The sequence below is a fragment of the Equus przewalskii genome, chromosome 17 (assembly GCF_037783145.1).
Source record: "Equus przewalskii isolate Varuska chromosome 17, EquPr2, whole genome shotgun sequence".
Classification (NCBI taxonomy): domain Eukaryota; kingdom Metazoa; phylum Chordata; class Mammalia; order Perissodactyla; family Equidae; genus Equus; species Equus przewalskii.
In genome coordinates this window covers 33,225,492-33,239,211 of record NC_091847.1, presented here as the reverse complement: position 1 = coordinate 33,239,211, position 13,720 = coordinate 33,225,492, and the positions used below count along the sequence as shown (strand labels likewise).

At 37.4% G+C, this 13,720-nt stretch overlaps 1 protein-coding gene across 50 annotated transcripts in view; it reads left to right on the top strand.

The window, feature by feature from the left end:
• Positions 1-13,720, top strand: part of NEB (nebulin) — a 213,719-nt gene that overhangs the window by 113,939 nt on the left and 86,060 nt on the right. For all 50 annotated transcript variants that reach the window (XR_011528351.1, XR_011528350.1, XR_011528349.1 and 47 more), the window contains exons 87-97: positions 505-609; positions 1,195-1,302; positions 2,150-2,461; positions 4,454-4,657; positions 5,014-5,118; positions 8,289-8,393; positions 8,492-8,803; positions 9,595-9,798; positions 10,510-10,614; positions 11,199-11,306; positions 12,135-12,446. Coding sequence is in view for 43 of the 50 variants with exons in the window: in XM_070579747.1 (XP_070435848.1) it covers positions 505-609; positions 1,195-1,302; positions 2,150-2,461; positions 4,454-4,657; positions 5,014-5,118; positions 8,289-8,393; positions 8,492-8,803; positions 9,595-9,798; positions 10,510-10,614; positions 11,199-11,306; positions 12,135-12,446 (1,980 nt within the window). In the remaining 7 variants the exon portion in view is untranslated. The remainder of the gene's footprint in view (positions 1-504; positions 610-1,194; positions 1,303-2,149; positions 2,462-4,453; positions 4,658-5,013; positions 5,119-8,288; positions 8,394-8,491; positions 8,804-9,594; positions 9,799-10,509; positions 10,615-11,198; positions 11,307-12,134; positions 12,447-13,720) is intronic.

The following is a 13,720-nucleotide window of genomic DNA, read 5'->3' as shown; positions in this document are numbered from 1 at the left end:
GTTCCACAGACTCTGATCACACTTTGAACATATTTTGAAATCTTGACTGTAATATGGGTCCACAAGGTAATACCATGATTGCAAAATTGCCCGTTCCTTATTGCTATTTAATCATGACATAAGTTGAAAATCCAAGGCAGCCCCGATATTTTTCATTATGATAGTTATTTGGGCCAAGAAAAGTCGGACTTGATCAGCAATGTGGATGGTCATAGATACCTGCACTGTGGGCTTACCTGCCAGATAATCACATGTGAATAAATGGAAAATGATCATTTTACTACCGTGTTTCTGACTCATTTTACATGTATATTATGTCACACATGAATGTATTCTTCTTGTTGAAGTCACTATAGGAAACTTCTAAATAAAACACTAATGAAAACTAAATGTGATCTACATTTATATCTGAAAACATCCAAAGAGAACATTTAATTGAACCTATCATTTTATGTGTGTAGTCTCAGACTTATTTACTAATCATCTATTTCTCATTTTTACCAGCCATTGTATCGCGATGCCTGGGACAAAGAGAAGGCTAATGTGAATGTGCCAGCCGACACTCCCCTGATGCTGCAGTCCAAAATCAACGCCATGCAGATCAGCAACGTAAGGAACCAAACATCCACTCAGTTTACAGTGTGCTCTGCCTAAGGGAACCTTTCGTGGATACACTCCAGAATTTAGCGAGACATTTCCCTACCATTCCTTTTATTTCTAGTCTTTAAGCTAAGGATAAGTGCCGTGTATGTGTGTGTTTGTGTGTGTGTGTATTTGTGCAAGAGTGTGTTTATAATATAAAGATGAGTATTGTTATCTTTGTTGGAAGGAAAAGTGCAGTGGTGTCGCCCAAAATGCAACATAAAAGCATACATAGGCGTGTTTAGTAATATTTATTTCTCTTTTTCGTGGCCCATCATTGATTTTTTTCCCTATAGCACCAAATAATATATTTTTTTTCTCATTTTCACATGATTTACTTCTTTAAAAAAAGTTCCTGGGGGGTAACGCTCCTAAATATCATAAAAAATTGACTGGAATTTAAGTTCAATATGAAACCAGCCTATTTTAAAAATCTTAAGGGGAGATTAATTTTCAGTATAACTGTTAACATGTATTCTTGAACCCATCAATAACACTGACTCAGTAGTTCCCTCTTCAGATTGACTGTGACATTGCAATCTCCATTTGCAGAAACGCTATCAGCAAGCTTGGGAAGACGTCAAGATGACAGGTTATGACCTGCGAGCAGATGCCATCGGGTTCCAGCATGCCAAGGCTTCCAGGGACATCGCCAGTGATGTAAGAGCTCCTCCTTGCCCAGCCTTAACAAGCACTAACTAGGAGACACACAGGGGGTTAATAATGTACAGATCTTTAACTCAATTCCCCAGAAATTACATTTAAGTCGAATGGAAGTCATTGTTATTAGTGTCTTGTTTTAAAATCCCAAATTTGAGAACAACTTTTATGACAATTTGATGACCCTCTTGCATCTCTGCTTGGTTCAGCTCTTCTTATGTTTAAGCACAGATTTTGATTTTCTTTTCAGTATCTTCTGTATCAGAGGGATACAAGCCCTTACAGAGATTCACTGGGTATAAAGAATTCTGCTGTTTCTTGAAGTGCAGCATGCATAGGTGGTTCTGTGATAATTTTGGGCAGTACATGAACAAGCACTTTTAAAAATAGTTATGTTTGTTTTAATGTGTGCTAGAAAAATACTGATTTTTTCCATTTAAATTTGACTATAAATTTAAAACAAGTTTACACCTTAAAAATACCTTTATTTAAATGAGGAATCAAGTACACTTAAAAAAAAGAATAAAGCAAAGATGGCACTTGTTTGTGGCAAAACATATGAGTAAGGCAAACAGTGAGTGAAGTTTGGGAAACACTGGACAATCCTATGTTAATAGATAATCAGAAGCACAATTCCATCCTTAGAGGTGCTCACCATGTTTTCATGCGTATATACATAGAAGCCAAACCAATGTATCATGAAGTACAGAACCTATAGTATGGATCTATAGAAAATCAGTGCCCAATAAAAGGATAATCTAAGGGAGATAGAGTTATATTGATCAGGCTGTCTAGAAAAACGGAGTTTGGAAAAGCAACTTTTCTTTCTTCTGTTCACATCTACCAGTATCTATACAAAACTACTTATGAGAAGCAGAAAGGCCATTATATTGGACTTCCCAGTGCCAAGGAAGACCCGAAACTGGTTTGGGCAGCAAAAGTGATGAAGATGCAGAATGACAGGCTGTACAAAAAGGTCTACAATGACCACAAGGCCAAGATCTCCATCCCGGTGGACATGGTGTCCATCACAGCTGCCAAGGAAGGCCAGGAGTTAGCAAGCAATGTGGACTATCGCCAGTACCTGCACCACTGGTCTTGCTTCCCCGACCAGAATGACGTGATCCAAGCCAGGAAAGCCTACGACCTGCAGAGTGATGTAAGTGTGTGCTAGCGTGGGGAGCACCAATGAAGGGGTGAGCTATTCCCCAGGAAGGAAGCCTTCCACAGCTTTGCCTGGTCACTCCTTCCTGTGCTCTGGAGAGCACAGCTCTCCCTACAGATGCACTTCCCTTTAGAATCTTACCAAATTTATTAATTGCCTACCCTACTGCTGGGCATATTCAGAAAGTTTTCATTTCCATTGTTAATGGTTACCAGAATTTTTCTACAGATTTGTTGACATGTACAATGTTAGTAGTTTTGAAACATAAGAATTTCCATGGTCCTTCAATTGAAGAATGACAGGGCTATCTTCATTGAAGTTAATTTTAAAGGTTAGCAGAATGCTAATCTCACTAGTTTCCCTTAACTTGGTGTTCTTCACAATACGGTGTTTCACTGACTTACTTGAACTATTTTTAGATTTACTCATATTTTCTCCCATTTGATTTTTTGGAGATGATGGATTCCATCAGAATACTTATTTCTTGTGTAGAATGAATTCCCTCTTTTGATTATCTGAATTTGGTTCCCTTAAGCTTCAAGAGATGCTTTCTCATAATGAATGAGTTTGTTACGGGACAGTATATCTGTCACTTGAAATGAATTGCCAACTGGTGAATTTAGGCCAATTTCTAGAGAAATGCAGTCTCTTCGTTAAAACTGAACCACATTAGTGTAGTAAGGACGTATATCAACCAAGTTCTTAAAGAATGAGGAAGGGAAACTTTAAAATATGTATATAATCCTCTCTGAGAATCCCTTCTTCTGAATTTTGAGTATGGCTCATATTTTACACACTAACATGGATAATATCATTCTTCATTAAGGTAGAAATTTCCCTCCATTTTTCACTCCTCTTATCTTTTTAGCCTGATATTTGTATCCTATTAACTAGCTATTAAAATACCATTTCTGAAGAACAAAATGTTTTTTGATGAAGTTAATAACCGGTGTTTAACATAGAGCAAATTTTTCTGGTTAACTACCTATATCTGGGAAAACAGGTTTAGATAAGCAAGAAACACAAATCCTAATTCAAAGGGAGGTGCTTTTTTGAAAAAAGAAAACCCAACTGAGATCAAAACTGTGGCAAGGCATTGAATTCTTAGTTATCCTTTTCAAAATAGTTATTAAACACACCATGTGCCAAGCACTAAAGAGATCATGGTGAATAAAGAAGAAACAAGAATAAGTTCCTGACTTTAAGGAGTTCACACTGATAACTAAGAAAATAACTAAGAATATCAGTAAAAATAATGAGATGGCTGAGGAAGAACGATCCTTGGCTCTATGCAAAAGAGAGTTGGGGAAAGCTTATCTGAGGAAGTGCTGATTTAGTGGGGATGTGGAGGGACAGCAGGAGTTGTCTTCACGAGGAGGACACAACAGGCATTCCTGCAGAATGAGCAACGTGGGCCAAGGGGGCTGTTTGTAGACCACAAACTGAAAGAAGGCCAGTGTGCTCAGAATGCACAGGTCAAGGGGAAGCACGCACGAGAGGAGACTGGAGGAACAGGTAGAGACTGATGCTAAACCATCAACGCCTTCTAGTGCACGTTAAGATTTTGATCTTTATCCCAAGACCAAGGGGAAACCATGGGATGAGGGAATGTTGTGACATCAGATTTGAACTGTGAATTTTGTGAAGATCATTCAGGCTGCTATGTCAAGAACTTACTGGAGAGCCCATCGTTATTCCTTTAAAAGTCCTCTTTGGCTAGTATGATGATTATGTAAATGCTATCCAAATTTCTTCCCAAAGAGAGAGTTAGCTTTTTAGAATGTTCACCGGTGCCCCAGAGCAGACCCTCTACCACAGAAAACATAGCAGACAAAACACTGCTGTGCACACGAGGGATTGTGTTTGTCAGGCCATGCTCAGGTTTTATTATTGTTTGTGGAAGATAAAATATAAAACTTCTTCCTTACTTTACCACAATTAGAAAAAAATCGCACTACTTCTACCTAACTTTGTCCTCTTCCCCAGGCTATCTACAAGGCTGACTTGGAGTGGTTGCGTGGCATCGGCTGGATGCCTGAAGGGTCTCCCGAGATACTGAGAGTCAGAAATGCCCAGAAGATCTTCCTAGACAGTGTCTATCGGACACCTGTGGTGAATCTCAAGTACTCAAGCATCGTTGACACTCCTGAAGTTGTCCTTGCTAAAGCAAATGCTGAAAATATTAGTATTGTAAGTCACTTTCCCCCTCTATTTTAAAATTAAGTTAGTGTTATAAATAAATTACAAACAATTAACCTGGTAATCTATTTGTCAGTTTAGTAAGAATATTGATGATAACAAACCTTTTAATAGATAATGTTGACAAGGTTGTTTTATTGTTGCTTATTAACTTTAAACAAAAACTCAAAGTACTAATAAAAGCTTTTAATACAGATTTCATATCAAATTTGAGTAATTTATGTGAAAAGATTCTAGATATTTTTACCTTCATATGAAAAGATTTTGAATCAGAAAATTGAAAGTTGTGCATTAGAACTAGACAAATTACAAATTATGAAGTAATTTTGTTGTTTTTCTTCTCATAGCCAAAGTACAGAGAAGTTTGGGACAGGGATAAAACTTCGATCCACATAATGCCAGATACTCCAGAAATTAATCTTGCTAAAGTCAATGCTGTTAATGTGAGCAAGGTAAGTACCACAACAAACTGCCATTTTGTTTGGAAAGCCACCCAACTGGTGCTCTGATATCACCAAGGAACTCTTCATAGCCAAGGCAGAGAAGATTGACTGAATGAGGGTGGGCAAGACTGCTTACCATCAGCCCTTGACCAGGAGTGAGGAGAGGAGCAGATCCCTGGCTCTGAGTCACTGGGCAGGGCCACTTATTGGTGAGCCAATGTCAACACGACAGAAGGGAGAAGGGAATAAGGACAAGAAGGATGAAAGAGGAATGAATAGATACTCAAACAAGAAAGAGAATGAATGACAAATTCAGATGAACTCAAAATAATTACGAGAATTCTTCGCAAAACTTTATACAGATGAATTTAAAACCTGGATCTATAGGGGAATTTCTAGGAAGTTATAAATTACCAAAATTGACCCCATAAAAAGACATTAAGGGGGTTATTAAAGACTTTCCTTCCCCTCTCAAATGCCAGGGTCACCCAGATGATGTCATGGGAGAATTCTTTCAGAACTTCAAGAGATAAACAAACTACCCTAGAGCCCAGTGAAAGAAGGAAAGCCATCACGATTACCAAAACTTGTCAAGGATAGTTCCAGAAATGAAAACTGGAGACCAATAATCATGGGGAAAATCTTAAACAAAACATAAACACATGAAATTCAGTAGTATGTGGATATGCTACAATACAAACAACTAGGGTCATCCAGCAGTGCCAAGAGGGTTCCATATTCAGAAACCCGACAATGTAATAGGACAAAGAGAAGAATGACAGGCTCATTTTGTTAGGTTTAAAAGGTGTGTGACAAAATCCAATATGCGTTCTTCTTTTTTTGAAAATGAAATCTTATCAAAGTGAGAATAAATGAGTATTTTCTCCACATGACTAAAAGAATAAATCTCAAATCAAAGGCCAGTCTCATGCTCAGTAAGTAACCTTCTCATTCAAGTCAGGAATAAAACAAGGGTGCCCACTAACATCACCATTGTTTAACAGTTTCTGGAAGTACTAAGTGGGTAAGCTTCTCATTGAAGCCAAAATAATTACTGAGTAAGAATAAGAGACAAATATTGGAAAGCAAAAGGCAAGATTGTCATTGTTTGCAGAATAAATCATTATATGTCTGGGAGAAGCAAGAGAATCAACTTAAAAATCTATTAGGTAAAATGAGAATTGAGTTACATGGTTAGCTACACAATTCACCAAAGTTCGAGGAAGGTACCACCCTCATGGATCACAGAGGTTCCCTGTGTGTAGAATAAGTATGACTTTAGAAGAAGGATACGACCTTAGTGCAGTTCACCGTGCTTTGGAATTTTGCATCTTTCAAAAAATACTAAATCTTTGTGAGAGAAGGAGCCTGCCAAGCAAAGGTTCCTCAGCATGTGCCAAACTGCACCATCAAGTCGATTGTAATGAGCACCCCGGGAACTAATTTTTTCCAAGAGCTGGGAAGAAAACAAAATTTTAGGGCCCTGATAGATTTTTTTTCAGACCAAATCAGTATTATGGTGCAGTAGACTCTTGTCTCCAAGTGACTGGATGGACAGGCAGTCAGCTCTCCATCCATGTGGCATAGACTCCTCTGCCTCTTCCTTTCAATCCATAGGCGAGAAGTCTGGAAAGTCTCATGTGCTCTCTTTTGCGTGATTAGTTTCTCAGCTGGAAATACCAGAATCCTCCCATTGATAACATGATGTAAGCAAGACTAGTATTCGAAAGTATGCCCAAAGTAAAGTTCATAACTTCAGATATTTAGATATTAATGAGAATGGCTTGCATTTTGGAAGAAATCAAACATCCCATTTGAATGCTAACCAGAATGTAGATTTTCTTTACACGTGGTGTCGCCATTACTTTAACCTCAATAAAATCCACTGTTTAAAACTGTTTCCATCATTTAGAGATTTCAACATTTTCAGAATATTTGTATATAATTTTATAGGTAATTAAGAAAATTCATGTTAAATTAATTTATTTCATCTTCACGTTAAGCACATAAGTAAGATATTTTATTTTGTGTTTATCAGATGGGAAAGTTGAGACTTAAAAAGATTAAGAATGTTAGTAGGTGAAGAGTTAGGTCTCAAGCCCAGATTTTTTTAGTTCAAATAAAAATTGTATTTGACCACATAAACAAAATGTATTACATAAGGAAAAAGTGTAACAATATATGTAATAAAACAAAGTAAATAAACCAAAAATTAAAAATAACATAATGACAAATTTTCCTCAAATATCCTCTGGTATAATACAATAAAATGTGGAGAATACTTTTTTGTTTTGTTCAAAAAAAGTTGAATTTCAAATAGGCTCATCCAAAATTCATGTGAAAACTTGAATGAAAATTCACACATAACTTGTCCATACCCACAAGAATGAGCACTCATTTTTCAGATATACAAAGACCAGGAAACTGTCAACGATTGAAATTCACCTCTCCTTTCTGCACTGTTCAAGTTCCTGTATGATATACTAATCAGTATGATTTCTGAATTATACATTTAAATTACTATTTTTGAGTCTTTCTGACATTTTCAATACAGAATGTATCCATTTAAATATGAACATATATCTTTAAAGTTACCTATAAATCAGTCATTACCTTATTAAACTTCTCTTTACAAACAGAAAAGCACTACATTTAAAAAATGGCTCTTCAATCCATTTTTGCTTCAGCAGGAAGATCTAATATTCCCAAACTATATGCATCATTAACTATATAAGAAGATTTAAGAAACCATATTGGAGGAGAAAAACTCCACAAATGTAAAAAGTTTATGATTCTGAAGATTACAAAATGGAATTGCATTAAATAATTAAACAAATTGAATTTTAAAAATTCAATAATAGCCCATCAATGTCTGAACTTATCCCTGTGCTACCAATACGCCAACGCAAGAAGTAGCTAAACGCTTTGCATGTGCAACTACATCGACGCTATGATTCAAATTAAAAAGAAAGAAATCTTGTCAAGCCCAGATCTTTGGACTGCAGACCTGATTTCATACTCCAGTACAATGGTGAAGATGAGTCTTCCATCTATTCTCTTTTCTTTAACTGGTTCTGGGACTTCAAAACTGCACTGCCATGATGTTAATTCTACTGGAGCACTTGGAGTTATTGGTAAATTTGAAGCTGGAATGATACCTTATTTTTTCTCCTCTTCAGAATATTTACCGGGAAGATTGGGACAAAGTGAAGATGAGCTGCGATGTGCGGCTGGATGCCATCCCTATCCAGGCTGCCAAAGCCTCCAGGGAGATCGCCAGTGACGTAAGTGTGGGCTTGTTTAACTTCTCAGTTTAAGCAAATGCCCTGGGTGCATGAAGTGTACACGCTGTGATCCATCTGCTTTGTTTTTCCCTCTCCAGTATAAATACAAGCTTGACCATGAGAAGCAGAAGGGACACTATGTGGGCACCCCCACAGCTAAGGATGACAACAAGATCCGGTGGGCCCTGATAGCTGGCAAGATTCAGAATGAGAGAGAGTACCGGCTGCCGTGGGCCAAATGGAAGACTAAGTTCCAAAGCCCTGCGGATATGCTTTCCATCACGCATTCTAAACATTCCCAGACTCTGGTCAGCGACATAGATTATCACAATTACTTACACCAATGGACGTGCTTGCCTGACCAGAACGACGTGATTCAGGCCAAGAAAGCCTACGAACTGCAGAGCGATGTGCGTATATTATCACCAGACTCTTGGGGAGATGTGTGTCTGTGTTTAATCACAGGGTATTCCCTAGAGGCATAAATTAAAAAGCAAACTTGACAGAACCTAACATATTTTGTACATTTCATTGGAGGAGAGTTTTTCTGAATATTTTCTATCTTATAGAGGTTTCTTCTTATCTGACAAGGCCTTACTCATCAAGATGAAAATCACTCTCTTATTCTGTGTAATTAGGTAGAGAATTTCAGTCCCAGTTGTTGTGATTCATTACATTTGTGTGATGAGATATCTAAATTTCAGAAACAGATATTCTGTGTAAAGAAATATTGGATTTCAAGTTTATCTGATACATATAGGCAAAATTTGTATATGCATATATATTTTTATACTTAGATAGAGAGGTATACATAGATATAGGTATGTATTTTTTTCACTATACATACTTTTGAGGACCTTTTTCTCCCGAATTCCTATAGATATTATTACCAGTGGTACATAAAAGGCAGATTTCAAATGGTGAGCCCAGAAGCTCAACCTTGTTTAAAAATAAAATTGTGTCCCATTGCTGTCTGTCATTTCACAAGTACCACTTTCAGCCCTGCTCCAATTCCTGTAGGATACTATGAACTTCTCCCAGAGATGTCACATCCAAATATTAACATTTACTGTTGATCCTTGAGTTTCATGCAATTGCCCACCCAACTGATTTAAATAGAGGTAGTGTGTGGTTTGCTAGCATCTTGCCCAAGGGGGCAGATTTGACCTTTCCACACTCTGTGGTCCTCTTCTTCATGTAGAACGTGTACAAAGCAGACCTGGAATGGTTGAAGGGTATTGGATGGTTGCCAGAGGGTTCGGTGGAAGTGATGAGAGTGAAGAATGCCCAGAATCTCCTGAATGAAAGGTTGTATCGTATAAGGCCTGAGGCCCTCAAATTCACCAGCATTGTTGACACCCCTGAAGTCATCCTGGCAAAGACCAATGCTCTACAGATCAGTGAGGTAAGCCGAGTTGATGTTATATTCGGACAAATGGAAGAAGCCTCCACAAAACATTCTAATTGTGAGCTTTAAACTGCTAATACCAGCTGTAGAATCTTACATGCATGTATCCAGATAGATTTCATATAGTCAGTCAGTTAACAGGATACACATTTTGTTTGCTTAGATAATTCTTTGGTCACTATAATTGTGGTAGCATCTTCATGTTCCACAGACTCTGATGACACTTTGAACACATTATGAGATCTTGACTGTAATACAGGTCCACAAGTGTGATCCCGTGATCACAAAATTGCCAGCTCCTAATTGCTATTTAATCATGACATAAGTTGAAAAGTCCAAGGCAGCCCCGATATTTCTCATTACGATAGTTATTTGGGCCAAGAAAAGTAGGACTTGATCAGCAATGTGGATGGTCATAGATACCTGCACTGTGGGCTTACCTGCCAGATAATCACATGTGAATAAATGGAAAATGATCATTTTAATACCATGTTTCTGACTCATTTTACATGTATATTATATCACACATGAATGTATTCTTCTTGTTGAAGTCACTATAGGAAACTGCTAAATAAAACACTAATGAAAACTAAATATGGTCTACATTTATATCTGAAAACATCCAAAGAGAACATTTAATTGAACCTATCATTTTATTTATGTAGTCTCAGACTTATTTACTAATCATCTATTTCTCATTTTTACCAGCCATTGTATCGCGATGCCTGGGACAAAGAGAAGGCTAATGTGAATGTGCCAGCCGACACTCCCCTGATGCTGCAGTCCAAAATCAACGCCATGCAGATCAGCAACGTAAGGAACCGAACATCCACTCAGTTTACAGTGTGCTCTGCCTAAGGGAACCTTTCGTGGATACACTCCAGAATTTAGCGAGACATTTCCCTACCATTCCTTTTATTTCTAGTCTTTAAGCTAATGATAAGTACCGTGTGTGTGTGTATGTGTGCAAGAGTGTGTTTATAATATAAAGATGTGTGTCCTTATTTGTGGGAAGGAAAAATGCATTAGTTTTACCAAAAACACAACATAAAAACTTACATAAGCCTATATAGTAATATATAGTTGTCTTTGTAACAGCACACCATTGATTTTTCCTTTTTAAGCCGAATAATATATATTTTTTCTCATTTTCACATGATTTACTGTCTCCTAAATTTCCTTCTTTAAAAAAAAAAGTTACTGGGAGACAACTCTCCTAAATGTCATAAAAAATTGACTGGAACTTGAGTTCAATATGAAACCAGCCTATTTTAAAAATCTTAAGGGGAGATTAATTTTCAGTATAACTGTTAACATGTATTCTTGAACCCATCAATAACACTGACTCAGTAGTTCCCTCTTCAGATTGACTGTGACATTGCAATCTCCATTTGCAGAAACGCTATCAGCAAGCTTGGGAAGACGTCAAGATGACAGGTTATGACCTGCGAGCAGATGCCATCGGGTTCCAGCATGCCAAGGCTTCCAGGGACATCGCCAGTGATGTAAGAGTTCCTCCTTGCCCAGCCTTAACAAGCACTAACTAGGAGACACACAGGGAGTTAATAATGTACAAATCTTTAACTCAATTCCCCAGAAATTACATTTAAGTCGAATGGAAGTCATTGTTATTAGTGTCTTGTTTTAAAATCCCAAATTCGAGAAGAACTTTTATAACAATTTGATGACCCTCTTGCATCTCTGCTTGGTTCAGCTCTTCTTATGTTTAAGCACAGATTTTGATTTTCTTTTCAGTATCTTCTGTATCAGAGGGATACAAGCCCTTACAGAGATTCACTGGGTATAAAGAATTCTGCTGTTTCTTGAAGTGCAGCATGCATAGATGGTTCTGTGATAATTTTGGGCAGTACATGAACAAGCACTTTTAAAAATAGTTATGTTTGTTTTAATGTGTGCTAGAAAAATACTGATTTTTTCCATTTAAATTGGACTATAAATTTAAAACAAGTTTACACTTTAAAAATACATTTATTTGAACAAGGAATCAAGTAGACTTAGAAAAGAGTGAGGTAGAGATGGTACTTGTTTGTGAAAAAACATGTGAGTAAACATTGGGAAACACTGGACAATCCTATGTTATCGGGTAATCCAAAAGCACGGTTCTTGCCTTAGAGGTGCTCACAATATGTTCAGGCATATAGACATAGAAGACAAACCAATGTATCAAGAAGTACAGGACGTATAGTATGGATTGAAAGAAAGATAGTGCCCAAAAAACGTAATCTAAGAGAAGGAGAGTTATTTTGAGCAGGCTGTCTAGAAAAACTGAGTTTGGAAAAATAACTTTACTTTCTTCCATTCACATCCACCAGTATCTATACAAAACTACTTATGAGAAGCAGAAAGGCCATTATATTGGACTTCCCAGTGCCAAGGAAGACCCGAAACTGGTTTGGGCAGCAAATGTGATGAAGATGCAGAATGACAGGCTGTACAAAAAGGTCTACAATGACCACAAGGCCAAGATCTCCATCCCGGTGGACATGGTGTCCATCACAGCTGCCAAGGAAGGCCAGGAGTTAGCAAGCAATGTGGACTATCGCCAGTACCTGCACCACTGGTCTTGCTTCCCCGACCAGAATGACGTGATCCAAGCCAGGAAAGCCTACGACCTGCAGAGTGATGTAAGTGTGTGCTAGCGTGGGGAGCACCAATGAAGGGGTGAGCTATTCCCCAGGAAGGAAGCCTTCCACAGCTTTGCCTGGTCACTCCTTCCTGTGCTCGGGAAAACTCAGCTCTCCCTACAGAAGCACTTCCCTTCAGAATCATACCAAGTTTGTTAACTGCCTACCCCACTGCTGGGCTTCTTCGGAAAGTTTCATTTTCATTGTTAACGGTGCTACCATGATTTTTCTGTAGATTTGTTAACATGTGAAGTGTTTGTGGTTTATTAAATACAAGAACATCCATGGTCCTTTAACTGAAGAAAGACAGGGTTGTCTTCTTTGAAATCAATTTCAAAGGTTAGCAGAATGCTCCAAACTCACTAGTTTCCCTTAACTTGGTGTTCTTCACAACATGGTGTTTCACTGACTTACCTGAAGTATTTTTAGATTTACTCATATTTTCTGCTCATTTGATCTTTTGAGATGATGGATTCCATCAGGATATTTATTTCTTGTGTAGAATGAATACCCTCTTTTGATTATCTGAAATTGGTTCCCTTAAGCTTTAAGAAATACATCTCATAATAAATGAGTTTTCTATAGGAAAGAATATCCATCAATTGAAATGAGTTGCCAACTGGTGAATTTAGGCCAATTTCCAGAGAAATGTAGTCTCTTCATTAATCTGAACCACGTTAGTGTAGTAAGCACTGTATATCAACCAACTTCTTAAAGAATGAGGAAGGGAAACTTTAAAATCTGTATATAATCCTCTTTGAGAATCCCTTCTTCTGAATTTTGAGTATCCATCATATTTTACACACTAAAACATATAATATCATTCTTTGTTAAGGTAGAAGTTTTCTTATATTTTTCACTCCTATACTAACTTTTTAGCCTGATGTTTGTATACTGTTAACTAGCTACTAAAATACCATTTCTGAAGAACACAAAGTTTTTTGTTGAAATTAATAACTGGTGTTTAACATAGACCAATTTTTTCTGTTTAACTACTTACCTACATCTGGAAGGGAAAACAGGTTTAGATAACCAAGAAAATACAAATCCCAATTCAAAGGGAGATGCTATCTTGAAAAAAGAAAACCCAATTTAGATCAAAACTGTGGAATTAGGGATTGAATTCTTTTTTTCTTTCTTTCTTTCTCTCTTTTTATTTTTTTGTGCTGAGGAAGATTCACTGTGAGCTAACATCTGTGCCAATGCTCCTCTACTTTGTATGTGGGTCACTGCTACAGCATGGTCACTGCCAAGCAGTGTAGGTCTGCACCCAA